Genomic DNA, 27,663 nt, shown 5'->3' on the forward strand with positions numbered 1-27,663 from the left:
TTGATTACAAATATCTTTATTTTTTTACACTTGTCACAAAAAGAAAGAAACTACAAAACAAACACAGAAATTTCCATGACTTAAATCGTAACTTTTTTTTTTTTTCCTTCATAGAGTCGGCACCGTCGGTGTGCTTGTGGATCGCAAGAATGTGAGGAACGGTGCCAACAAAAAGGAAAAAAAAAGGAAAAAGAAATTTGTGAGCGTAAATGTTCTTATCTGGGGTGTGCAGGTCCACCCCAGGCATTTCTGCAAGTGCGGCAGAGGGTGAAAAAGAGTGCTAGCGACTGTGCTGGTCTACGCTTAAACACAGCCACACACTTCCCCCACAATTTATGCACAAACAGCTGGCTGACTTGAAGCACACTTTTCTCACTCGTGGCTTGCTGACCTGGTCTCTGCTTTAAAAATTTTTTTTTAAAAAAGGAAAAATTGGACAAATAGATTCCATGTTAAAAGAAAAACAGTCCATCAGAGCTTAGAGTACCTCATAACTACAGTTACTTTACCTTTTTAATGAATGAAAAGCATAATAAAACAAAAATACATAAAGTTTAACAGTGGAAAGTGAAACAGATTTGGAGCCTGTGCAAAAAAAAAAAAAAGGCATATCCGATAATCTGCATTGGTGGCGTTTCTACTTGGCTCCCATATTCCGTATGTTCATGATCAACCTCTTGCTGTACTCTCTGTGGTCGACAGGCTTCACCTCCATCACTGTCGCTTTAATCCTCGACTCGTCCTGTCAAACAAGAAAATTTGATCAACATCCGTTTTGTATTACAATGAAGAAAGAAAAAAAAAGTAAAAATTGCCCATTTAAAAAAAAAAAAAAAAAAAAAAAAAGATCTCAAAGTGTCATTTGGTAACTGTGTTTTCATTGACAGGGAAATTGCACAAATTGGTGTTTCAAAATTTAATTTGCTTAATGGGAACATGGCAATTTTGAAAAATCGCACATTTTTCGGTAGAAAGTTTTTGCAGTAGAATGAGGTGGGGTTTTTTTTTTGGTTGTATTGAAATAAATATTTCACTAAACTGCAACAGCAACCATTTTTTTTGCATCTCACCAGTCACCTGATCGACAACCGGATTTTACTACTGGCGGAAACGACGAACGAGTCAACAGGAAGTGTTAGGAGGATGATTGCACAGGGTGTTTTTAGTGACCTGCCGCGTGAACGAAACTTATTCAGGTGTGATTTTTTTTTTTACTTGTGTTTCTTAACACAATTGCAAAGTTGTATTTTATTTTACTTTTTTAGACGTTAGGGCAATATTGACAAAGTTTTGCGCACGTTTATAATGGAAACGCAGCTACTGATGTCCCTGAAACTTTTCGGCATCTGACCTCCAGTTGGTAAAAGTCCAACTGAATTTGCGGTGATAACTCAGGCGATGAGTTACAACAAGCAGCTTTGGCATATGCAACAGACGTTTTACGGCAACAACGAAAGGTGCGTTTTCATGCAGCTGTAAATCCACTCAAAAACATGCATCCAACTGAGCACCAGACTGCTTAACTGAGGGGGGGGGGGGGGGAAACGATTTGTAAAATGGCATTTATCACAGAAAGAAAAAAACGGATGCAAACATCTTTCATCCCCAACAAGACATTTGGAGGAGCCGTGTGAACTGCGATGGTATTTAGCTTTCACAGCTGTCTAGACATGGAGAGGTCATTTCTCTCGGGGCCATTCATCCCTGCATTTAAACTGAGGTTACACTCAATTTTTTCTCCATTAATCCTCAGCCGCTGAAGGGGATAAAATACAATGAACTCATCTTCCTTTGGACATCAGCTCGCTCTCTTTAAAAAAACCATCACATACCTTTGTGCGTTCTGTTTAGAAAGAGATATGCGGATGTATTCAACAAACATAAAGGAGAACTTTTTATTCTTGCTTTTGCTTTCACAAAAACCTGAAGGTAAAGATAAACTCAACCGTTTCCTGAGATTATCCAAAGGGCGGGCGGGTGGGGGGGACTGCTTCCCTTAAAGTCCCGAAAGGTAAACTGATGTTGAAGTAAAAATATTTTATGTAATAAGCCCAAAGCAAATGTGAGGTATTCAACCAAAGCATAAAATTTCCGCATCTCCACCCACCATAAGCAAACGAACAAAAATCCACAGCTTTTCGAGATCAAAACCAAAGGTCTCATCCATCACAATGGTCTTTGCATCCACAGAAGATCTTAATTATTATGATTTCTATTTCCAATCTGGTACAATTCATAAATCCATCAAATGTAGGTCAAGTAAAACTAATCATCTGTGCTCTAAATTGGCTGAATTGTGATCATTGTTTTACTCCGTACAGCTGCTTCGTGTGCCGGCAGCGAAAACGGCAGCACAACGGTGTGAGTGGGTGGATTTAGATAACATATTCATGTTGTCAACATGACTTGGGAGAATGTTTTGAAAGGACAATACTGCATTATGTTTGCACATCAGTATAACAAAATGTACCAACATGATCTCTCTTTTTTTTTTTTTTTAAACATATACATAAAACTGAAACAAAGTCCAGGAGACAAGACTAACAATTTAATCCGTCTAGACGTGGCCATTAGGCCACAACAAGACATCATTAACGGTCCCAAAGTTTGAGTAATAATAATAAGTATCAAGACCACGAAAAGCCACAACAACAATGTGCACATTTACACCGTTGTGTCATAAAACGCTTTAATTGGTTGATTCAAGTCAAGAGCCGAGTGCAACAGCAGAATGTTGCTAGAAAAAGAGATTTTGACGGTTCTGGTGGTGGATCTACATGAGGGCCGTAAAGGGGAACAATAATTTTGAAAAAAGGATTACTTTACAATTTATTTATTTTTACACAAGCTCTAATTTTATGATTTTATGAGAATCAATTTCAGCTCAAAAACTGAAAGCGTTTCCCTCACCATCAAAACGCACTGAAACGCAAGTGACAATGAAACAAACTGTTGGGTTTACGGACATTATAAATGGAAGAACAGTTTCACTTTAAATTGGACTATGAATGTTTTTCCTTTTTTTGGTCAAAGTATATGCAGCCATTGCTTGTTCTATTTTTTTTTATTTTTTTATTGCATGAATATCTGGATCGCTGATCCATCAGTGGCGATGCAGAGGTTGTTTTAATGGCGGTCTTTAACTTTCTTCTTTATTACCGTATTTTCCAGACTACTTTTTTGTGTGTTTTTTTTTTCAAAGTTTGGATAGCTCTGTCACATAGTCCAGAGCAAATCGCATGTGTTTTTCCCCCCCCTTCTTTTGACTGATTTTTTGATTTCCGTGACTTTTACTCTGGAGTGTCTTACAGTCCAGGAAGTACGGTAAATGCATATTTTTTCATCGTCTGGAAAGACGACCTTACCACTAAGTAACAGTCCAGCCTTTTTGCTCCTTAACCCACACAGACACTTCTGGCTTAAACAAAATAATACAACAGGATAGCGTCACAATCCTGTCAAGGCTATTTTTTCCTTCCACTAAGTTTTGAGTGACTTTGATGTTAGCAATTTTCCCATAATAAATGACATTTTAATAGTAATAATAATTTTTTGGGATCTAGAAAAAACTTCTCTTAGAAGGTTAATTTTGAGGTTTTATTGAACAGTAAGTTGCAATCATCACAATAAAGAAATTATGTTGTCAAAAGATAATTTGAGCAAAAAAAAAAAAAAAGGATCACTCATCAAAAAAAATCATATTGGCCATTATTTTAGGAAGGTGATGATATATAAGCCTACTCATTTAAATATTTGCCATTTTGTTTGATGATGTCTGCATAAAGCGTAGTAAGCATACGCTTCCATGACTGTCTAGTTAAAAAGGTGAACAGTGAGGCTGCAGGTGTCTCTGCTGAAGTAACCCAGGCTGTGGCTACATGGGCCAATACATGCTTGTAAGCTGCGCCATTGGCAGTTAGGACGCTGCGCTGACCGTGACGGACACACAGTGGTCTCTTCTGTGTGTCAAAGGCAGATGCCGTCTCTGGCTCGCCTCCAGACTTCCTGCTCGGAGCCCCAGCCCAATCAATTCTTTTATACGTTTTCCTCCCCAAAAAGAAGAAGGAGGGAAAAAAAAAAAAAGATCCACAAGCGTCCGTCTGTGTTGCCCAAAGGAAACGGCGGCCGCTGCTAAGCTGTGCAGGAATCCCTCACAAAGCTACAGAAAAACCTGCTTTTTTGTTTTCGAGGTGGTGATGACAGCAACAACCAACAAAGCCAGGCAGATTTGTTAATGATTAGGGGAATTGTCAAAATGAATTTGCCGCACTCCACTTTTATTTTTAAAGCTTAGAAAGAAATGTTTGAAGAATTTGAGGTATCATTATTTATTTATGCTTTACCTGTCATTCATTAGCTTTGTATTTATAGACCTAAAGCTTTTTCAACTTTCTCATATTACACCACAAAAAAAACAAAAACCGTCAATGGAAGTCGATCTTTTCAGGCTAGATTTAAAATGGTAGAAGAGCTAGTTTAAAGCCAACTCTTCAAAAGTTTAAAAAGTGAGATGAAATTAATTTAAGACCTTAGATGAATATTAGGCTCTTTTTAAGACCTTTGAAGGCCTTAAATTTGAAATCCTCCCCCCCCAAATTTTAAACTAACATCAGTGGGAACTGTGCTATAGGAGGTTGAAAGAGACTTGAGACTGAATTGAAGATTTACCACCACTGCATAATCGTGTTAAAAATGGCCTAGTCAAAGTAAAGACCTAAATCCCACTAAAATGAATTTTCACAGATGGTTTCCATCTATTCTCAGCTTGAGACTTTTCGCAATGAAACAAATTTGACACCAATTCTTAAGATCTGCGAAACTATTAGGAGTACAAAACAAAAGACTTGACGCTGTAATTGCATTCAAAGTTGGTTCTACAAACAAAGTATTGAGCTGGAGGGCTAAATACAGTAACATACTTTTACATACTTCAGAGAACATATTTTAAAAATCCATTTATCATCAGGCATATCTTGTGTTTTATTACATAAAATACACTGAAATTAGTTCTATCTGGATTTCCTCAGAACGGTTGGAACCGTTTTACTTACGTTATACGTTTCCAGCTTCACTCTGTTGCGAAAGATAAAAGTATTGAAGTTCGCTTGCTGGAAGATCTCGTCGAATGCCGATTCGTTCTGAAAGACGAGCAAATGTATTTTTTAAATTCCCGTCTCCCCTGAACCAACGCAAAGAAAAACAATCAGTACTTATAAATAATTGCTGGGATCTCTTATAAAGTATACATGGAAGAGGACAGACACAGCATCTTTAAAAGTATCTGCATGCGTGTTTGGAAACGGCAAAACTCGAAGGTTTACTTCTTCAACCGACAGTTTCGCTTATTTGAGGGAACTAAATGAATTTTTTGGAGAGAAGAGACTCACCGAGTCCTTCAGCTGGCCCAAGTACGCGGCGTTCTGGCCCAGGATAGCCTCAGCGCTGTCCTGGAAGCAAGTCACCCACTGGTTGTCGGCGTGGTCCGCAATGTTGGCCTGGCAAATAACACGGCGGAAAGAAAAAAAGGCGACAGTGAATAAAAAAAATTAAAAAAATGTAAAAACGAAAACGGTGAAGTGTTTAAAGTGTGATGTTTCGCCCGATATTGCAGCTAGAAGACAGTGTGTATGTCCTGCTGGTTATCCTGGCAAAAAAACACAGAATCAGCGTGGAAGCAGATTCACAGTGTCTCCTACTGCTTGTGAAGAACAATATGTTAACTGGTGAGAGCTACGAAATAAAAAATAAAATTAAAAAAAACATCCATTTAAGATGTCTACCTTTTGTAATCCTGCTGCTGACTAAGCTTTTGTAGTTATCTTCACATTAAAAAAAAAAAGGGGGTTATTTTCTAACCGAGCTGGGAAAAATTATATTTGTGTTCATCAGTGAAAATGCAGTAGGATAATAGAGTATACGGAGGCCTGCAGCGGTCAAACACAAAGCTGTAAAAAGCCTCAAGTCAAATTAAATCTGGTCCTCATTACCGTGTTTTACAGATGTAGCTTCAACATTTCTAACTTTAATTGCAGAGAGCAGTTGGAGGCAATGTTGTGAGACGGAGAGAGGGGCCAAAGGGAGAGAAGCGCCGGTTTAAGGATGTAGAAGGACAAAGTATTGAGAAATAAGAAAAAGAATTTAAAGCGTAAAAAAAAACTACCTCAGCTGAAGAAAAAAAGGTAATAGAAAGAAAATGCATATTGGTGCAAAGTGGGCCCCAGGTTTTAAGTCACTTACGGACAGAATGAGGCGGTACTTGAAGTTGGGAAACTCTTTATCGCACTTCTCGCAGCGGAACATGCCATTCTGCTGGTCCACCACTTTTTTGTTGCAGTCCTGGCTTGGGCAGGCCTGATAAAGGCAGTTCTCCTTACGCAGAAACACGATGGTGGCTATGCAGGAGTAGTAGTCAGCCTAAACAAGGAGAGGGAAACAAATCCACTTCATTAGATGAGCAAATCCCTTAAAATAAAACGGAGATGCAGTTTTGCAATCCTGACCACAACGTTGCCGGTTAAACCGCTTTACAAAAGTATTCTCAGGAATAATGTAGCGTGGATACAAAAGGTATGAGAGTGCCTGTTAAAATGTCCAGTTTGTGTAATTTAAGACTGTGACATTAATATAAGAGCTCAGATATTCTTCATGTGTCTTTGCTATGAAGAATATCTGAGCAAGAAGGACGCTTTTTTTTTTTTGGAGAAAAACATCCAAACTAAGCCGAATATAGTAAAAAAAGAAACATTAAAGTCTCCCAAAGAGCATGCAGGAACATGATTTCTACATTTAGGCATAATTCAAACTGTTTGGGACAAAAACAGCTCTGTACACCTCCAGGAAAATACCACACACACAGTTAACATAGCAGTGGCAGCGAATTATGGATGTTAGCTTGAACATTTCAAGATTCTGCTAAAAATGACAAACTTTCTCTTTGACTAAAAAGTTAACCCATGAATCCAGCGTCTACTCACATTGTGTGGATGTAAAAAAAACATTCAGTTTGCCTGAGCTAAACTGCAAGAAACTGATGAATTTGTGGATGGGAAGCAAACAGTAAGAGGTTGTATATGCCTACCAAAGCAGATCAAATCAATAAAACAAACGGATGATCACTAAAACACCAGGGTGTGTTCCAACTGGAAGACAAATCGTCTCAATAAGAGCGAATGAGTTTGCATCACCTGCGTTTTTCTTCACAACAGATCTTTGTCGCATCCTAACATCTGTCTGATAAGAGCGGCTCAAACTCCCCCCAAATCCACACCGAACAGAAGAAAATCTAGGCCACTGCAGGGCGCGATAAAAGGATAATGGTCCCCGCCGGAGCTCAGTTTGTGGACATGCCGTCTTTCTGTTGGACCGAAAAACGTCCGCTGCGATTTGCAAAACAATGAAGTTGTCTAAAATGGGTAAATGATATCAATACGTAATTTTTGATCTATAAGGGAAAAAAAAAACAAAAAGAAAAAACTCTTAATGACCATTTTGCTAAACAAAAACTTCGGAAGTCGTTACGTTCCACTGCTTTTTTTTTATTTTTAATGGGTCTATTGATGTAAACGTCTCCAATTAGCGTGAGATTGATCTGTGAGGAGGGAAAATAAAATGTTTTTCTTGCCTCTTTAACATTCTGTTAAAAATGCAGCGTCAAAACAGACAAGGCGAGTTGTGCCCGCTTGCTCACAGAAGGGGCACGGCGTCGACGTGCAGGCTTCGAGTTGTGGCACAAAGACTTTGCGACGCAAACAAAAAGTGACAGGAATTTGTTCGGTGGGGTCTTGAGAAGCCTGACCCTCCCTGCCATCGCCTATACGATGTGGCAGAGTCAGCGGTGCTTTGGCACGACCACACTCTGCTACATGACACGCCAACAAGAAACGAGCAGCTCAAGATTTGAAAGGGAGAAAAACTTTCAGAATTCCCCTGACGCAGGCGAGCATTGGAACGATGAAATATTTATATTTTTGCTACATTTTAAATAAGAACGTCAAAAATTATTAAATCTAATGGGAAACTTCACACAGGACCTCATAAATTGGACTCCCTACCTCTCTTGTCCTTTTCTTGAAGGCATGATTCTGGTTTCATCTCTGGTTTAGCAGTGGCCTAACACAAGGAATACAACAACTGTATCCAATCTTTGTGTATAGTGGCTCTCTAAGCGTCATCTCCAGCTGAGTGGTTTTTGTTAACGATAGAATTATTCTATTGACGGCCACTTTTTTCCATGACGATTAAAACAACAACAACAAAAACATGGCTTCTAACGACTAAACGTCATTTGTCATTGACAAAACTAGATGGTTTTCTCAATGACTTCTTTGTTAAAACTTCTTTGTTAAACCCCTTTTTTTATTATCATTATTATTGAAAGACTGAATTTTAGGTTTTCATTAGCTGTATGCCACAAAGGTTAGAAAAGCTTGGACTATGTCCATGTAAATCCACTAGTTTTTGCACTTTAAAAAATTCCTGAACATAAATCAACAAGGTCCCACAGCTTCACAGTCATCATAATTGGATAAATCTATTCCTTCCCCCCCCCCGTCTTAATAAAACATTTTTCTTCATGCTGTGATAATTACTATAGTGCAGTGCATTGAAAATTATGCCAAATTACTCAAGTTAACGTGTTGCCCGCACGTCACCGTTTTCTCCTCGAGGATATTTCCCCACTTCTGTTTGTACAGTTTCCTTCAGCTGCAAATAAAAAGGTGGAAATTAAAGAAAATGCATTTGCCTCGCTATTGTGGGGGCAGTCGTTTCATTACAGGTGCAAGGAATGATGCCCATGTAATCCTCGCGATCGATGCCAGAGATAAATGTGACTTTCAGGAGGTGCATACACTAGAACGGTAAGTGGACCTCTACAGAGCAGAGGGATTGATGAGCAGCAGGAGATAAATGTCATTTGGATTTGATTAGAAATATATACGTACATGGTGGTGCAGCGATGTTATACATTATTGATTTAAAAACAAATCATTATACTAAGGGTTAGCTAAAATCCTTCCTGAGGTGAAAATAGTAGAAAAAGCTACAGAAGTGGATATTTAAAATTTATAAAAAATAAAAATAAAAATGTTGAATAATTGTTGTTAAGGATTCATAACAGACTGTTTAGGGTCTCCATAAACATCGCAAAAGTTATTACAGAACGCCAATATTTGTTGAACACCACCAGTGTTAATGTACATTGTATTTGGAAAGTAGAGTGCTTCAATTTTTCCACATTTTAATATTCAAGCCTTAATCCAAATTGTACTAAATTAATCTCTGTCCTCAATATTCTACACATAAATGCCCCAGGATAACAATGTGGGGAAAGTGGTTTGAATTTTTTGAAAATTTATTAAAAAGTAGAGGACAAAAAATGCCTTTCAGATTTACTGCATTTATATCTCAAGACAAAGTTGTGTGTGTGTGTGTGGGGGTGTATATGCGTGTGTGTGTGCACCTTGTCACCGTGTCCCAGATGCTCCGACTTCACGTCAGCCAAGGACTTCCAGTTCTCCAAGAGACTTCTGCCGGCACCTCTCACTTCCGTCAGGGACTGACCCTCCATGGCGTGTCCTTCCTTGTCAAACCTGCATGAATCAAAGTCAGTCTTTGGTTAGATTTAGTGGTGAAAAAGACAGACAAAAAGAAGAAGAAGAAAAAAAGATTCATATTTGTTGAATGGTGTTGGCAGACTAGGAATCCAAGCTAGGAATTGAAAGTAAAAATATGAACAATTTCGGGAGAATCCAAACTGTGCTGGTGCCATTCGGTTCTTGAACACAACCCCTAATAAAGTTAACTTATTAAACTTAAAACACTCAAATCAACATCTCAGACTCCTGATGGGACGGTACACTCCATAAGAATAGTAACTGATTAGTGTTTTGTGAGGGACTTCACCTTGAGTAACACGGTGGTTCTTTATTGCAATCAGATTTTGTGCCACAAGATTCTGTTGGACCCCATGATTAACTTCATGTATGACTTTGATGTTTTAACTGGAGATGCATCCATACAATAATATCTATATCAATACAGATACAGAAAAAAAATTCTAAATCAATATCGATGACAACATGCCCGATCAATGACTGCAGATCTATTCAGTATAGTTCTGTCTTGCACTCTGAGTGACATCATGCTTTATTTATTTTACATTGGCTGTTTTACTCCTAACTGCACCGACTGAACAAATTAAAGTTTTGTTGTTTTTACATGTTTGACCAAGACTGTGGAAGTATTGGCGTATTGAAGTGTGCTGTGCTGCTGCAGAGTTATCAAATACATTTGTAATTCAGTACATTTATGTCTGTGTCAAAAAATTTTTTTTTAAATAAATAAAACAAGCAATTTTTTCCACTTCTGTATCGGGTCGGTATCAGAAGTGAAAGAAATTGAGTGGTCTCGTGTTTTAATCCCTTTTTTCTGCATACTCAAAAGTTCCAAACACCTTATAGTTTAGATCGCACCCAAAAAAAAAAATCTTCCAGCTCCATTTTGTTTGTCTGGGTGAGACAGGTCCAAATCATCCAAGATGCATGACTGATGGGAGTGGAACAGGGCGGGGCTTGTGTTGCGCTCGTTAGCAGTCTAATGAGCATCTGTACTTTATTTTATTTTTCTCATAAACCACCTAATCACCTGTCTAGACTACACTTACATTTGATCTTCCCTTTGCTGGTCATACTGTAAGTTTAAATGCCGACCATCAAGCTAATCATTTCGGCTCGACCCGGTTCCCCAACTTCAGGTGGTGACTGCAGTGAACGGCAGGTAAGGAGCTAATCAGAAGAAGTAATGCGCACAATTCAGCATAACATTCGAGGAAAAAAAACAAAAGGAAAAAAAAAAAAGGCATGGCATAACAGATCCAATTATGAACAGCATTAGAATTCAATTCAACATTCGAACCAAAGAATGAGGCACAATAATACGCCGTTGTTTACATGTCTTAAGAAGACTGCAGGGTGTCCACTTAATAAGAAACGAACCGTTTTCCAAGTGGGGAACCTTGTTTGCCTTTGTCAAAGCACAGACGGCTCCTCTGAGAGCAGAGAAGGTTCAGAAGCTTTTGAAATTCATCAACAGCGCAGCTAGACGAGTCGGACAGGGTCATTGCCGTTATCAGAAACCCATTTTCATGCAATTTTCTCAGAAACTGGACAAAAGACAAGAGGAAGGGTTAGGAGAAGAAGAATAAAATGCACTAGAAGAACTGAGATGGATGGAGGTAAAACGCAGAGAGATAATTCAGGTTAAAAAAAGTCAGAGGTCAATGGAGCTTAGTAGTCTGGCGCGAGGCGGAGTCTTATGCAAAATGGAGGTTGGATTGCAAATACGACCAGAACGTCTCCACTCCTGCAGGCATGACTAATTGAAAATATTCCAAATTAAATATTCAGACTGTTTGCCACCTCTGACGAATGTGAGCGATTCTTTCCAGTGGCGGTTGATTTCCCCGCTTGTGTACCTGTAAAGATTTGCTTTAATTGCACCAGCAAATCGCTAAGCTGCCTTGACGCGATGAAAAGAGAAATTTCTGGACATCTCAGAAGAGGAATGCCTCTAAAGGGGAGGAAAAAAAAAAATCATGTAGCAATTTAGCAGAATTTATTCATATTGTACTTTTTTGTGGGGCTGCAACTAACTATTTTAGCAATCAATCTGATAAAAAAAATTGCCACATTCTGCAGATTTTTCATTTAACCGCTTAAGCCTTTTATATACATTTGAAACACAAAAGATGCAAAAACAAATATGAGTCAATTCCTTTTTAAAATAAACATTTTATTGCCAGTAATGCAACATAGCATTTCTATAGTCTATACTTGATCATTTGCAGATTAATTGATTTTTTCTTTTAGATTAACCGATTCATAATTAATAGCAAGAAGTTGTAAATTGATTTTTTTTCTTAACAGAGTTTGTACCAGGTGAAGCTAGCACTTTAAACATATTTATAGACAAAGATTTTTTTTAATGTTGGATGCAAATGTATTTATTTATCGGCTTAATTGCTGCTCTGAGTATCAATACTCATTTAATCATGATTAATTATTTCAGCCCTGCTATTTTCACAGTGATTTAAATCTACAGCAATTTATTTTTTTAAACTAGTTAAGATCAGAAGTATTTCGCACATTTCAGCGGAAGATTAGAGAAGAAATGAGGAGGAGTTGTGACACTGCAGAGGCCTGACAGAGACTTTGCTGGGCGATAAATTGGTCCCAGAAATTATTGCGATAAACGATAATATTGTTGTTTCGAGACCATTTTCAAAATAATAATAGTATAATAATGTAAGATCGCCGTGTCAAAGATCAATAAACTTTAATCTTGTGAAGAACACTTAACACTGGAACACTTCAAATATCCAAAAAATTGAAAGACAAAAAAAGAAAGAAAAAACTGAAATAGAAATCACACACAACTGAAAACTAGATGGACCAGATTATAAAGACTCCATAAACTGGCATTGAAAAAAAAATAATCAGAACGGAAATGATCAAGCTCATTATTTATCATGCGATAGATTTAGTGCGATAAGTTTAACCGTGCCGACGCTTAGTTGACAGCAAACAGGCTCAGAAGCCTGCTTTAGCAGAAGCATCGTTTACAGAAAGACAACTACCTGCACAATAAAGGGTTAAAGACCAAGCTTATGCATGCCGCAAACATGTCAAAATCCAGCGTGTTGATGTGTCTGGCGGACAGCACGGGAGCAGAGACGTGTCTGAGGAACAAGCAGGAAGGGATGAGGAGGAAACTCCAAGTAAGCAGTGTTCTCAGCTCCAGGCTAAGACTCTCATGCCTAAGCTGAGAGTGGCAGAGACACAACAAATAGCATTCCTCCATCTTCTGTGACATTTTGATAGCCCCTTCATCTAAAGCAAATGACATGCTGTCAAACACAGAACCTGCTTCCATTGTAAGCAATGAAGGTCTTAGGATGTAAACAAGGACCATTGTGCACTGGTGAGCCATAATATATCGCCGAGCACGGGTTCAGACGACTAAAGATGTCTCAAGGTATTAGTGAGGCAGATATGTTGCAGCAGGTGTACAGCATCACCAACAGCTGCCCCACTAAAAGTCAATATATCTTGGAATTGTAAATAAACGTTACCCTGCAAGATAAACTTGAATTATTTTTTTATTTACTTTTTTAGGTGCAGAACAAGTCTGGATGAGGGTTTTTTTCCTCCACGATTTGGATTAAATAAAAATGCAATGAAAAATGCTGGCAGCATAAAAAAAAAAACAAAAGGTTATATTAAAGCTGCAGGATGCAACTTTAGTAAAAAAAGAAAAAAAAAGAAAAAAGGTGTTTGGTTTTTTTTATTAGATGTGTTAAAGCTGTCACTTTGTCATGACAGTATGAGACAGAATCTATGAAAAATAAAACAATCAACTCTTAATGCTCCTGCAGTCATTTACAGGAGTTACCGCGGATAGGTTTTCTTGGCGGATTGTGTGAAGAGTGTGACGTCACGTGACAGGTCAATAGAAGCACAGAGAGGAGGTGGAAGAGTGCCATCTTTTCACAGATAATCTACCTTACGTTATACTGTCACAAAATAATGACCAGATATAAAAATGTACAGAGCATTTTTGTAAAAAGTTACATGCTGCTGCTTCAAGCCCAAAACAGTGAAATCCTGCTGTTAGCAGGGCCACAACAACACATGCGTATTTCCAAAGTCAGAACAAAAATGTAATTTAATTAGTGGAAACGTTTCATTGCCCGGCAAAAAGCTGCATGTAGCACTTTAGTTTGAGAATAAATTAGCACTACCAAATGACGGTTTAAATCACTCTGTATTAATTAAAGTTGACCCACACCTTCGTAATAACACTGTAAAATCCAGGGGAAAAAAAACAACAGCAAAGATGCTTCACTAATGAGGCATCACATTTACTGGACTACTGGCAAAGCTTGTTTGTTTGCTCCCAGACTCCTGTAATTACTGCCCCAACTTTATGACTTGTCTGTGGCAAGTGGAAATACTCGAGCCCTGATAAGAAAGACGGAAAATGTCAGCTGGACTAAAATGAGATAATGGGAAGCGTCTGAGGGTGACTGCATCAAGGCCTGGGAATAAACCTGATAAAGGACTGGATAAAGAAAAGACTCCCCTGGCAGGCGGTAAGACTAGAGGCAGCGTGACCCTCCCTAAATGTGCTGTTGCCACCTAATGGACAAGAGCCTCCGCACAGGCGGATGTGGGTGTAGATTTCACGGTGCTGGCAGCCTTCATTCAGCCATCAAACAGGAAGCAGCAGGCACAGTCACATTACAGCAGCATTAATCAAAGATCAAGATTATTAGTGCGCAGGACGGCATCGGTTTGACAAAGGAACGAATGCCGTTTGATGCCCTGCGAGATGAGCCGGGGAGCCATTAAAGCATGTGGAGAGGCATAAGAACCATGACGGACTACAAACACAGCACTCAGCTGACCAGCCGCGACCCCACCCTGCCTGACACCTTAAACAGTTTCTTTGCCCGCTTTGACACGGCGGGCAGCAGAGAAGCCGCACATCTACCCCAACTGGAAGAGCAGCACCAGCCCCTCGTCTTACAGAAGCATCAGGTGACGTCCACCCTGAGGAGGATCAACACCCACAAAGCTCCAGGACCGGACAAGGTGTCAGGCCAGACGCTGAAAACCTGCGCCGACCAGCTGGCAGGAGTGTTTCTGGACATTTTCAATCTGTCCCTGCAGCTCGCCACGGTTCCTGAGTGCCTCAAGTCTTCCACCATCATCCCTGTACCGAAGAAGAGGTCCATCACCAGCCTGAACGATTACCGGCCTGTCGCTCTGACCCCGGTGATCATGAAGTGCTTTGAGAGGATTCTTCTGAGGTACATCAGAGACTTCATCCCCGCAAACCTGGACAGCCTTCAGTTCGCCTACAGAGCGAACCGGTCAACAGAGGATGCCGTCTCCATCACTCTGCACACAGCCCTGACCCATCTGCAGCATCCCAACACCTACGTCAGGATGCTATTTGTAGACTTCAGCTCAGCATTTAATACCGTCATCCCAGACAAGCTGGTGCTGAAGCTACTCGAGGTGGGGCTGCCCGCTTCACTGTGCCACTGGATCAGAGACTTCCTCACCAACAGGCCTCAGGTGGTGAGAATAAGTGGCTCAACATCGTCCCCACTGGTCCTCAACACAGGCACGCCGCAGGGCTGTGTGCTCAGCCCAGCTCTCTTCACCCTGTTTACACACGACTGCGTGGCCATCCACCCCACCAACACAGTCGTGAAGTACGCGGACGACACAACAGTAGTGGGTCTCATTTCAGACAACAACGAGACCCACTACAGAGAGGAGATTCTGCAGCTCACTCAGTGGTGTTCAGCCAACAACTTGGTGCTGAACACAGGGAAGACCAAGGAGGTCATTGTGGACTACAGAAGGTCCAGGAGGACGGATCACACTCCCCTTCTCATAGATGGAGAAGTGGTGGAACGTGTGGACAACATCAAGTTCCTGGGCCTCCACATCACTTCTGACCTCTCCTGGAACACAAACACCTCCCACCTGGTGAAGAAAGCACAACAAAGGCTCTTCTTCCTCAGGAAACTGAGACGGGCTGGACTTTCCTCACGGCTGCTCGTGAACTTTTACAGGGCGATGATCGAGAGCATCCTCTGCCTCAACATGACTGTGTGGTATGGTAGCTGCACAGCACTGGAGAGGAAACAACTGACACGGGTGGTGAGAACAGCACAAGGCATTGTGGGATGCCCCCTCCCAGACCTGGACTCCATTTACACAGACCGGGTCAAGAAGAGAGCTGGATCCATAGCCATGGATTCCAGCCACCCGGGCCACAGACTGTTTGTGCCGCTGCCATCAGGCAAGCGGTACAGGAATATACGGACTACAACAAATAGACTGAGAAACAGTTTCTTCCCCACAGCCGTCAGAGCCATTACTCCCTGCCGCCCCCCCCTCCCACACATATCATAACCTCGCATTCACACATACATATCCCCCACCCCCACACAGCCATATTGTTCTGCACTTTGCACTGTCACATTATCTGTACTTTGCCATAATTGGACCTGCTGCTACTTCTTTGGTGTGGTTGAGTGCCTTTAGTTAATTTAGTTGTATATATTGTTATTATTATTATTGTGTGTTTGCTTATTTATACTGTATATATTTGACCTTTTGCACGGGAGCTGCAATGGAAATTTCGTTGAATTCTGTTCAATGACAATAAATGCTATCTATCTATCTATCTATTAAAGGGGCCGCAGCCCAACTTGTCAAATGAGCACTTGAGCGAGAGCAGAGCTGAAACAGCTAACACTCTGCAAAGAGTACGAGACAACGGCCCACCAAGGATACACTATTCATTTGAAGAAGCCCCACAGGACTGCGCCAAAATAGTCAAATTAAAATGCCTCTGCAGCAGGAAGACGGCCAAGTCTCAGCAGCTTTGGGTCTATCGCTACAGAGGGAAAGCCGTTGTTTCTTAAAGTGGCGGCATTATGCATTTTCCAGGCACAAAATTGTACTATCACGTTCCTACTGTATGTTACCTTGAGTTGTAACAAAAACACTGTGTATGTCAAACATAACTTGACTTTGCCATTTGACACCTTGAAACTGGGCCTCTGTCTCTTTAAGAAGCTCTGCCTCCAGCACCTCATCACAACAGTACTCCTCCATTATTCTGCTTAAAGCCTCTTTTTTAAAATATTTTTATTAGGAGAGTTGGACTAAGCAGTTTGCATGATGAGCTCAGCAGACACCGTTCTGTGATTGCTGCTAGTCTGGAGGGGCTGTCATTATTATAACATTCAAAAGATATTTATCATCAAAAACCACTGGGAGAAACATGGACAGTGCAAGTGCAAGCCCATTTTGCCAGATTAAAAATCCAATAAACTTCAATGTATTTTATTAGGAATTATTTACGGCTGATTTTGGCTTAAAAGTCTACAGATACTAGAATTTCACAGATTCAAGTATTTTCCAGGTTCCAGCAAGGCTAACTCTGGTAAGCATATTCCATTTCCTGTTTTGTCCCCTATGGAGAAACAGGGTGGTGGCATCATCATGTTGAGAGGATGCTTTACTCTACAAGCGACAGTGAAGCCGGTCAGTTCTTTGGAAGGGTATGTGGAGCCACCTTGAATGTGTTATTAGCATTTTTAAAAATTGAAAAGTAAATATAGATGTCATTTTGACTCGCATGGCCAAAAAAAAAAAAAAAGTATAGTGCAACGTCTGCTGAAGGGTGCCAAATAAAAACGCTTGCCGTTCTTTTTTAAGATGTATTTTCTTAAATGGAAAATCATGCATAATGTTCTTTCCACTATACAACTATGGATACTTTTGTGTTGCTCTGCAAGTAAAAGGCTTTAAATATGAAAAAAGTCCAACGGTCATAAACATTTACGCAAGGCAGTGTTTGTATTCTACAGCCAACAGTCCTATAATGAAAAATAAAACCTCAAACTATCTTTATGCCGAAGTCCAAATATAGGCCTAATGGCTACATATTCACCAGTGTGTCCACAGCTGCGTTACGGGCGCTCAGCTATTCTAAATTATGATGTCGTCTTGACTGTTGCTCTCACAAGAATTGACTTGAACTGAGAGTAATGAATCGGGTCTCGCCTCCTTCCATCTGTGACTTTGAAACTGTTCATTAATGACTGCCTCGAAACCTGCGGGAACCCGCTGCTCAGAGCAGACCCCCACGGACCAGCGCTTCTTCAGCGGGGAATTAAACCAACACCAGGATTTTAAGGATCATTATCTCTGGCCGCCCAAGAAGAGACGGAGTGGACAACAAACGTCTGTCATTAAACCCCAAGAGGAGACAAAACGGTATAAAAAAAGTCTTTGCAACGGGGAAGTTAATGATGTGCAGGTAAATGGGAAAAGTAGCGCCCTAGAGGGATCTTAATTAGATATTTTCAATCTTGTCAGCCAAATGAAATCCTCCTACAACAGAAAACCGCAGTTTGAGGCTGAAGTGACAAATGTGATAAATGATGATAAATAAGCGCCGGCTAATATTTCCCTATTAAAATAAAAAGTCACATTTGTTAATTGACTTTCTCGCCTGGGAACTAGGGGTCACATTGCGTAATATTTGACACATTCTGCCAAGAGAAGTTTAGAAAAATCACAAATTGAGGAAAAAGTATTATTGACAAGTAAAAAAATATATATATCTTTCTTCCATAGCAAGAAAATAAAAGTTGTTATAATATCCTTTATCTATGCAAGTTCAATTATCTCAATAAATAATATTGTTGTTTTGAGACAATTTTTAAGTAATATATTGACAATGGCATAATAATGCAAGTTTGCTCTCTCAAAAGACCAATAAACTTTAATTTTGTAAAGAACACTTTGACGCTGGAACTGGAATATATTTTAAATATCCAAAATAAAAGAACCAAAAATATAGAATAAATAAAAACATTTTTTTTAAAAACACACACACCCATAACCATAAATAAAGTGGTTGATGGAGTCTAAACAAAATTGCCCTTCAACATAATGATAAACTTCAGAAGCAGCATTCAGCTTTTATACTCCTCTATTCTGGAAACTTCCAGAAAACTACAAAACTGCTGAAACACTAAAATCAAGACTAAAAAACTCACCTGCTCAGAGCTGCCTTTGATAGCATCGAATGTCATTTATCATAATGTAATGTTTATTGTTTCATAATTACTTACTTTGTTTTATGGTGTAAAGAACTTTGAACCGTCTTGTCACTAAAATGTGCAACACAAACAAACCTGACTAGAATGGAGTTATCAAGCTCATTCTGATTTATTATGCTATTAATCAAATAACTGCTTAATGCGACAGGCTTACCTACTTCTACAAGTGAATTTCAACTTTTATTCATAAACTATGTGAGCTCAAATGGCAAATATTTCTGGATCATTTCTACATTACATAAGTGATAGAGGAACAAAAACATACAAAGATAATTCTGGGTTTCAACACATTTTGCTAAAGTAATAAAAAGGCTTTTAAAAAAAGAAGAAAAAACACATTTTCACGCATTAAGTATGATTTCTGTTGATATGGAGTGCTTCACTAAAGCGCCCTGACCAGGTGGCTGATGGGAGGGAAAGCTAATCTCAATAACGAGTGTCTGAGCATGCCCACTTGCAAACTGCCGTTATAATTTCAGCACAATGTGAATCAACAGAGACGCTGCCGGCGTTAAAATGTTTACTTTACTCAACTCTGGATGTATGCGAGGCATCCCATGTGCAAGAGCAGGAATACGTTTTCCCAGCTGGGCTCGACTTACCAGCCTCTGAGCTTGTATGCCTCTGGGATGTCTGGGTTGATCATCATGGTGCTGCTGAAGGACGCGGAAAGCGAGCGGCCTCCGAAGTCCGAGAGCTTGGCGCCCTTTATGGCTACGATCGGCTGTCCGGAGCCGTCAAACTTCTCCGCCTGCAAAACGAAAGGAAAATGTCTGAAAATGGGCCTCAAACACCACTCAACTCTCTGGTTTTCCACATCATCCGCAGTAAAAGCACATTGTCGCACAGATACAAATAGAATGGAGCACAAAGTAAACAAGTAAGTAGTTCCCCCAAGATTTTCTCCTTCATACTTTAAATGACTGAAAGAACCAGGAGATGGGAGAGTTAAAAAAAAAAAAAAAGGAAAGAAAAGAAAGATTGGAACAGGGAGTGACTGAATACTTCATACATATGGAAAATATCTTTAAAGTTGTTTGACGCTGGAACTGTTCTTAAGCTGCACGTTTTGTTTCATCAAATCCCTTTGGAAGTGGAACATATTTAAAAAGGAAACTAGAAGGGAAGACGCTGCCTCTCAACAGGAGGAAGTAAATTTGCCAGCAGAAGGGAAAATAAAATGTTTAAAAAATATCAATGCTGGGAGTTCACTTACATTACCACAAGGACACATTTTAGTCAATAACTTTATTCTACGAGCTTAGAATTATTTTCAGGTTTCACAACTCAAGCAAAGAGCAACTTTTCTAATATGCAAGGATGCAACTAACGGCATTCACATTTTCTACCAATTAATCGGATAAAGAAATTGGCACATTCGTCAGATTTTGCATTTAACCACTTAAAGTCTTTTTTTATACATTAGAAACACAAAAGATGCAATTGAAATTTTTAAAAAAAAAGCTTTTTATTGGCTAAAATTCAACAACAGCATTCTGTTAGTGAACGCCCAATCATTCGTAGAAAAAGATGCAGCTAAAAATACTTAATCAGAGCTCAGCGCTTTCTGCTCGACTCATCAGTACAGTGTAGTGATTTGTTACTTTCTGAATTAACCGATTAGTAATTAGACACCAAAGAGTGCTTAGGAGATTTTGTTTTTTTAAATATATAGAATTTGAACCACATGGGGCTAAACCTGCCACTCGAGTTTAGGGTATTAAAAAGTTTTTTATTTATTTTAAATGCAAAATGTACATATTTCTTGCACAGTTTTGGCTTAATTACTGCTCTGAGTATGTTGTTCTTTCAGCAAAATTGCCTTTTCTATTAAGTCTGTGTACGCCAGTTAACGATTAATCGTTTGATCACAATTAATCCGATTAATAGTTTCAGCCCAAATCTTTTTTTTTTCCCCGCCTAATTTGATACTTTTTGTGACATTACGTGGCATTCCTTGAAGAAACCCTTCCACTTAGAAACACTTCAACAAAAACTCCCCGGCCCTGCGTGCTTTCACTCACTTCCTCTCCCCACAGGGTGACGGTCACCAACTTCCCGGACATGTCCATCAAACTCAGCGCCCTCTTGGACACTTCGCGGTTGGCCTTGGTGGTCAGGCGGGTCAGCTCATCCACGCTCTTGCACACTCCAATTACATCTGTAATGCAAAAGAAAAAAGAAAGAAAAAGAAAAGCGTTAAGCGAAGCGGGACACGCTAGATGTACGGAACCACCAACACTCTGAACCTCCGTGTACAGCCCTGTTGCATATGCATGGAAATATACGCTTAATGTCCTCTGAGAAACACAAAGGAATTGTAAAGTATATCTAATTTCTAAAGCTGCCTGAGGTAATTCTTCTCGATTTGGCAGTGAAATAGAGAGGAATCAGCTGTTACATTGAGTCTTGTTTCATATCCATAGCAGCACAAATGTTTTTGTTCTTAGGACTCTACTGAAATATAGACTTTTGAATGACAAAGGATTGGAAAGTTACACATTTTCAACGTTTTGATTTTAACTGCTTTAATATACCAGGGAAGATTCTTATTGCAGGAAATGCCAAAAGTCTGGAAGACGAATTTATTTATTTATATAGGACTATTTGCTTCATGATGCTTAAGTCACAGCTACAACCAGATTCATATGACAAAAAAAAAAGGAAAAAAAAGGAAACTATGAATTTCTTAAAAAGACTAAATATATGCGATGAAAAAACTTGAATTAAAAAAAAAAAAAGTGGACTACTTGGAGAAACGTTTTTTTGCCCAAACATATGCAACATTTAAAACGTGTGATTGACGTATGTAAGGTCAACTGCGTCCATAGATTAAATTAGTTGGCATTAAGGCCATCGAAGCCTTAATTTTAGATCAATTTAAGACTTTTTAAGGACAAGCAGACGCTCCAATTAAAGTTTTACATTTTCTTAAAGTTTCCGTTTGTGTGATTACACAACTTACACAGTTGCGTGTCCTTACCAACGACAGCGTCTTTCTCTCTGTTCTCCAAGTCGCCGATGGAGACAAAGTCGCACTGCATCATGGGAACGTCGCAGCTGTCCTCACAGGGAATGACGGTGGACTCTCCGTTGAGAGTCATTTCGTAGTCGTTCTTCACCGACGTGTACTGCTTGTTTGCGATCTTCAGAGAGCCCTTGGAGACGTAGTAGACCTGGCGGATGAGGCCGGCGTGTTAATCAGAGATCTGGGGCAGCGTTTCACCTGACTTGAATGGTGCAAACGAGATAGGACTTCAGACAGCAGGCGGGGTGGGGAGGCATCAACAGAGCCTGGCAGATGATCATAAGCTGCTTATTGTATGGGTACGGCGCTGCCAGATGACTCATTCATAGTCTCTGTGGTTTTACCGCGCAGAGTGCCAGCAGCTGCTGACAGAGCACCGCGCTGTCAGAGCTGTCCAACGGCGGAGGAGGAAGAAAAGTTTTCCGGCAGGTAGTTTGGGAAACCCCGGGTCCAGAGGAAGAATCTCACCTTGCCGACCTCGATGAGAGAGAAGAACTTGTCAACTTCTTGGTTGAAGCAGGTCACACGGATCTCCCCCTGGAGTTAAAAACACGAAATCTTCTTTTTAAAACATAGACAAACTTTGGACAGAGATAGTGGGAGTTAATTTATGCAGAGAAATAATTAAGTGATGCACTGATTCACTTTTTTTTTTTTTCTTCTTCCAATACGATATCTCAGGTTTGGTGTCAGTCGATATGGATACAATACAAAAAAATTAAAGTTGATTTCTTTGAACAAGCAGACATAAATGTACTGAGTAACAAATTCATTGGGTAACTCTGCACCGGTACAACACACTAAATACATGTGAAAACAACAAATATTTGGTCAATCAAACATATTAGGAGTATGACACCCAATGTGAAATAAATAAACTGAAACTGACAAAAACAATACGTCGACTACCTTGGTCAAACATGTAAAAAAATAAATTGCAACAAACAATCTTTCAAAAGGTTCAGGAAGTGCAATTAATGTACAACGAATAATAAAACAAGGCATCACTCAGAGCACAAGGGATAGAATTAGACTGACTAGATCTGTCATTATGGACTGGACACATGGTCACGGATACATGAGCTAGAATCTTTTACAATATCGGATCAGTGCATGCTTAATGACGGATAAAAACTTACACTTTCATCTACGATCTCCATAGAGAAGAGTTTTCCTTCGCCTCGAGCGTTGCTCCACGTACGAACGGAGCTCTTATTGGTCACACGGCCCCGGATTGTCCACCTTTAAGAGAAATTTAATGCTCACTAAGGCTTTGTAAAGGCAAAATGTCCCTTTTCTGAGGATATGTATACAGACATGTAAGAATGAACACATTTAGTCATTAATTCACAATCTGTTCTTCGCAGCTTTTGAAAACAGGTCTCCAGGACTTCCATTTAAAAAAAATCTTAGGCTTTTCTTGTTGTGTTTACTTCTTAGCCAGGTCGCCAATTTCAATACCAGTGAGGTGCTTAAAATGAACGTAGAAAAAGCACAAAGATGTAAAACGACATTTAAAAAAGGGAAAGTAGCCGGAAAAGAAGGCAGCAAAGTGTTTTTTTATTTTCATTTTTTCAGTATTCGAGACTGAGGTTTTGCAATGCTAGGTGTATAAACCACTAATGCAAGATGCTAAAGAAAACTTAAAATTAATAGTTTAGTTTTTGTTTAAAATGACCACTCTACTCTACAACCACTAATGACAGAAAGGCTAGAAAAGAAAGAAATATGTCCACCTAAGGTATCAGGAAAAATGTCAAGCCTGGCGGGCCTCCAGGCTTAACTTGCCTCACTGTTCATTTTAAATAGGGTTTTTATAGATCAGTAACAGTAAGAGAAAAGAGTTCAAGAATAACTACATAAAATGATTATATTTTCAATGAATGCATATTAAAACTGTTACAATTCAAACGACCAACAAAGCATGCATGCTGACTTGGACTGGTAGGGGTTGAGGCTGGCGATGGGGACAATTTTGGAGCTTCCTCCTGGAGTATCAGGCAAAGCAGAAGGAATCTTGTTTGCAAAGTTTCTCTTCAAATTTCTGTCTACACCTAGAGAAACAAAGAGGGGGAAAAAAGGAATGAATAACGAACAGAGACGTGGAGGAGTTGAAAGAAAGAGACAAATACATTATTCATCACAAATCCCAAAAATCTAATTTCTTTGGATTGCAACCACTTGATCAGCGTGATTATCCCACTTCACGGGGGAGAGGGAATCTTAACGAAAAGACGCGGCGCTTCAAAGTTTTGCCGACTTGACTCCCGCCAAGAACAACAGATGAGGATGTTATTAAACCAGCTGGCCCCAGATATGTGATCCGGCATTTCAGGCGAGAAGCATGACTCGCGTTACCACAGAATCGGGGGCCGAGCGTGAAGCACTGCAACAAACCGGAGCAGCTCTTCCCGAGCGCAGCACATTTGATTTGTGTGCGTCTCACGTGGAGGATTAGAGTTCAAAGTGTCCACTTAAGTCCTCCCACTTTGCAAACCACTGCACTTCTGGTAATTAAGCCCCCCCACTCCTCCCCAGATCAAGCAAGCGCACTGAGAAATGAACAACGACTGTGCTGATGATGACCAGGACGGCTGGCACAATCTTAATTCCCCACAAGGCAGATTTGAGGGATGAATACCTCCCATGACACACGTGGGGGAACACGGCGACGGCTGGATTTCACATGTCTGCAGGTTAAAATTGCTGGAAAACATGCTTGACGTGACCACCTTGTTGTCTTTCACAGACAAGTTAATGTTCTGATCTAATCCACACTTTTCAACACTGCCACTCAAACCGAGGTGTATAAATTATAATGACTGCACACACAGGGGCAGATGGATAAACTCACAGACAGGAAACCAGATGGACAGGCTGAATTTCACGGCAAAACAAAAATATTTCCACAAATTAAAATGGCAAATATTTCTACAAGGGCTGTCAAAATTATTTCTGTCATGCGAATCTTTAGGTCGCCTCTCTGCGACGGATAGCTGCTGCCACCTGGTGGCCATTTCTGATAGTAATTTGATTTCTGTTGTGAATTTTTTAAAAATTACATTTTCCTAAATGTTATTTATGTCGTGCAGGTTAAATGCAAGCATCCACTCACCTTCATTTCTGTTTTGTGGCTGCAGAGGCGGTCTGCTCTCAGGGACTGGAGCTGGCTGCGGGCCTTTGCTCTGGCCTGACGGGGAAATTTACGTTAAAACCATCAGAATTAACTTTATTGTCCAAAGTTATGTGCACAAAAACGATTGGAATTTGATTTCAAGCGCTCAGTCTGTTACAGAAATGAAGCATAATCTAAATATTTTAGTACTAAACATGTAAACAATGTACAGAAACTTTTTTAAAGTGCAATAGAGCAAAGGAAAGGAGGAAAAAAAATTTAAATACAGCCCAAGCATTATTTTTGTTTACACATTTGTAAACGAACAGGAAAGCAGTGAGGTCTGTGATTATTTCCATGCATATTCACTGCATCATGACAGCTTAAATGATGAGAGAATGCTCACCATCAGAGTAAGGAATTGGGTCTCCTATTTTATCAGAGGCGTCAGCAGGTTTGATGACGTCAATTTCTAAAATGATTACCACTCGTCTGTAAAGACAGATAACACATCACAATAGTTGGGGGGGAGGGTAAGAAAGAAAAAAAAACAGCGATATTTCCAACAAAATCCATAGCAGAATCTTCATACCGTCCATCTTTGAGCACATTTGTGACCTGGCGCTTCAGGACGCACACGCAGTTTGGGACCAGAAGGTTTTCCTCGGCCATGTAGTTTAGCTGAGTGGAGAGCATGAAGGCTGCCGGAGTGCAGAGAGACGCAACAAGAGAGGACAGCATGAACTGTAAATCCTACTGCGAATATTTAGGAAAACCAATACATGCAAGAATCACTTTCACATTTCAGATGAGATTTAAATGTGAATCTCTTTTTTTTTTTTTTTGGCAAAACAAACATAACCTTAAAAACTAAAAAAAAACAACAAAAAAAAACAATATCAACTAACAAGAAGGCTGGGCTTATACCCCTAACCTACTTCCTAGTGGGTCAACGATTTCACATCCAGCTGCCTCTATATTAGATATCTAGAAAGGGAAACTATGAGGAACCAACAGAGTAATTAAGTGTAATGTTTTTGGCAAATCCTGATCAAATCAGAGTTTCTGATCAATTATTTGAAAGCATATGTCCCATCGCAAAACATTCAGATGCAGTCTTGTTTGGAGATGTAGCTAAAGGAGCTTATGGTTTACATACCTATATCCTTTCATCCCACAAATGGAAACGAATCGCATTCAAAACAGTGGAGCAAAAAGTAAATTGGAGACAAAATAACTTACATGACAGTGTGTGTCGTCCATCGCTCATCATCACCCTGAAGCGAGAGGGCCCACTCCCGCCATCGATCTTGCGAATGTTCTAAAAGTTAATGTAAAAACGGTTGACTATATAGATGGAAAATGATGGCTTAGCAAAATTAGACTTCTCAAGTGGAACAAGATGAAAAAACAAGATGAGCAAAAAAAAAAAAAAAGGCTTTGGACAACCACTAATATTCCCAACTAAAATAAGCCTTGGCAGGATAGAGACAACAAAAATGGTGGATTCAGCAAGAAACAATGAACGGGAGGGGAAAAAAGCACAAATTTAACATTTAACTAAATTACAGGATTTGTAGGAAAATAGCTGGATGCATTTTAGACTCTTTCAGGCCTAAGACTGAGATTCATCAGTCTAAAGGCAAAATTAGATACACAAGTTAACCCATATCTCCATTTGTTTTAAAAACGCTCAAAGCTTTTTCATTGTTTGAAAGTTATTCTTGATACTCCTGCATGCAACGATATCTACTTTTGTCGTGCAACTTTTTTTTTGACAATGTTGATAACTCATCTTTCCGTTCAAAATGTAAATAATGTGTTGTTTACCGAATGATAAATATGGTTCAGTTAAATCAATCAAATGGCTGGATTAAAGTCATTTACATGCCATTTCGGCTGTAATTAGCGGTGCGGCTGTTGCATAAAATTTTTTATTTTTACTCACCAGCAACTGAAGCACTGCTTCGCTCCAACCGCTGCCATTTGCTAAAGCCTATAAGATCATTAAGGGGGAGGAAAAAAATACATTTTCAGAAATATCTCATCACATAGGCACACGTTTTTCTCTTAAATTAACTTACAAACTTATTTCAATCTATATTCGACTGTAATTTGGGTTGAGTTAGTTGTATTTTCTGTTCTGTTGAAAGATTAGCAAACCCCAACGTGACTTTTTAAGACATACATATAAAAGCATATTGTTCAAACAAATTAATGTCAGCTTGATGTTGTCTACAACAAAGACAATTTGGACATAATTCAGAAATGAAGAACCAAAACAGACTCTAGAACACCTTGTTATCAATATAGTTCGTTTTTATAAATCAACCTTACCTCTATCGCGCCTGTTGATAGACTCGCCATGACTGTAAGGAGTCAGTTTAGTAAGAAAATACGACTTAATTTGACGACTAGTAGACAAACAGGTCAACGAATCACTAACAAATGAAGCCAAACTGCGTCTGAGGCGCCAAAAGCTTTGACAAGGAAGCGCGCGAAGAGTTGAGCGTGTTGTCAGTTTCCGTTTCCGCTCACTGATCTAAGGTAAGCTTAGAATCAGTCAGAGAGTTTAAACACAGCTAAGAGTCTCTGCGAAACTGACCTGAGACCGGCCGCGCCAACCAGACGGTGACGTAAATATTTTTCATGTGGTGCGTTCAAGGAGGTACGGAAACGGGCTACTTTAAATATAACATATTCAAAAAGATGTTTGTGCTTTTTTTTAAATAAATAGAAAAAGGGAGGTGAAACACTGTTACTCGTGATAAATTATCGTACGATATGGCATAATTAGTCACTCTT

At 39.6% G+C, this 27,663-nt stretch overlaps 1 protein-coding gene across 1 annotated transcript; it reads right to left on the reverse strand.

The window, feature by feature from the left end:
* Positions 1 to 27,354, reverse strand: rpa1 (replication protein A1). The gene is made up of 17 exons (XM_032545880.1): positions 27,196 to 27,354; positions 26,807 to 26,854; positions 26,101 to 26,179; positions 25,451 to 25,559; positions 25,265 to 25,350; positions 24,859 to 24,933; positions 23,680 to 23,797; positions 22,883 to 22,985; positions 22,212 to 22,280; positions 21,699 to 21,891; positions 20,740 to 20,876; positions 19,318 to 19,466; positions 9,461 to 9,590; positions 6,238 to 6,414; positions 5,388 to 5,495; positions 5,052 to 5,138; positions 1 to 742 (listed from the first exon to the last, which is right to left on the reverse strand). The coding sequence occupies exons 1-17, from the start codon at positions 27,223 to 27,225 to the stop codon at positions 638 to 640; spliced, it is 1,803 nt and encodes a 600-aa protein (XP_032401771.1). The 5' UTR covers positions 27,226 to 27,354; the 3' UTR covers positions 1 to 637.
* Between the last annotated feature and the right edge of the window lie 309 nt (positions 27,355 to 27,663).

This window comes from Xiphophorus hellerii, chromosome 18 (genome assembly GCF_003331165.1).
Source record: "Xiphophorus hellerii strain 12219 chromosome 18, Xiphophorus_hellerii-4.1, whole genome shotgun sequence".
NCBI lineage: Eukaryota > Metazoa > Chordata > Actinopteri > Cyprinodontiformes > Poeciliidae > Xiphophorus > Xiphophorus hellerii.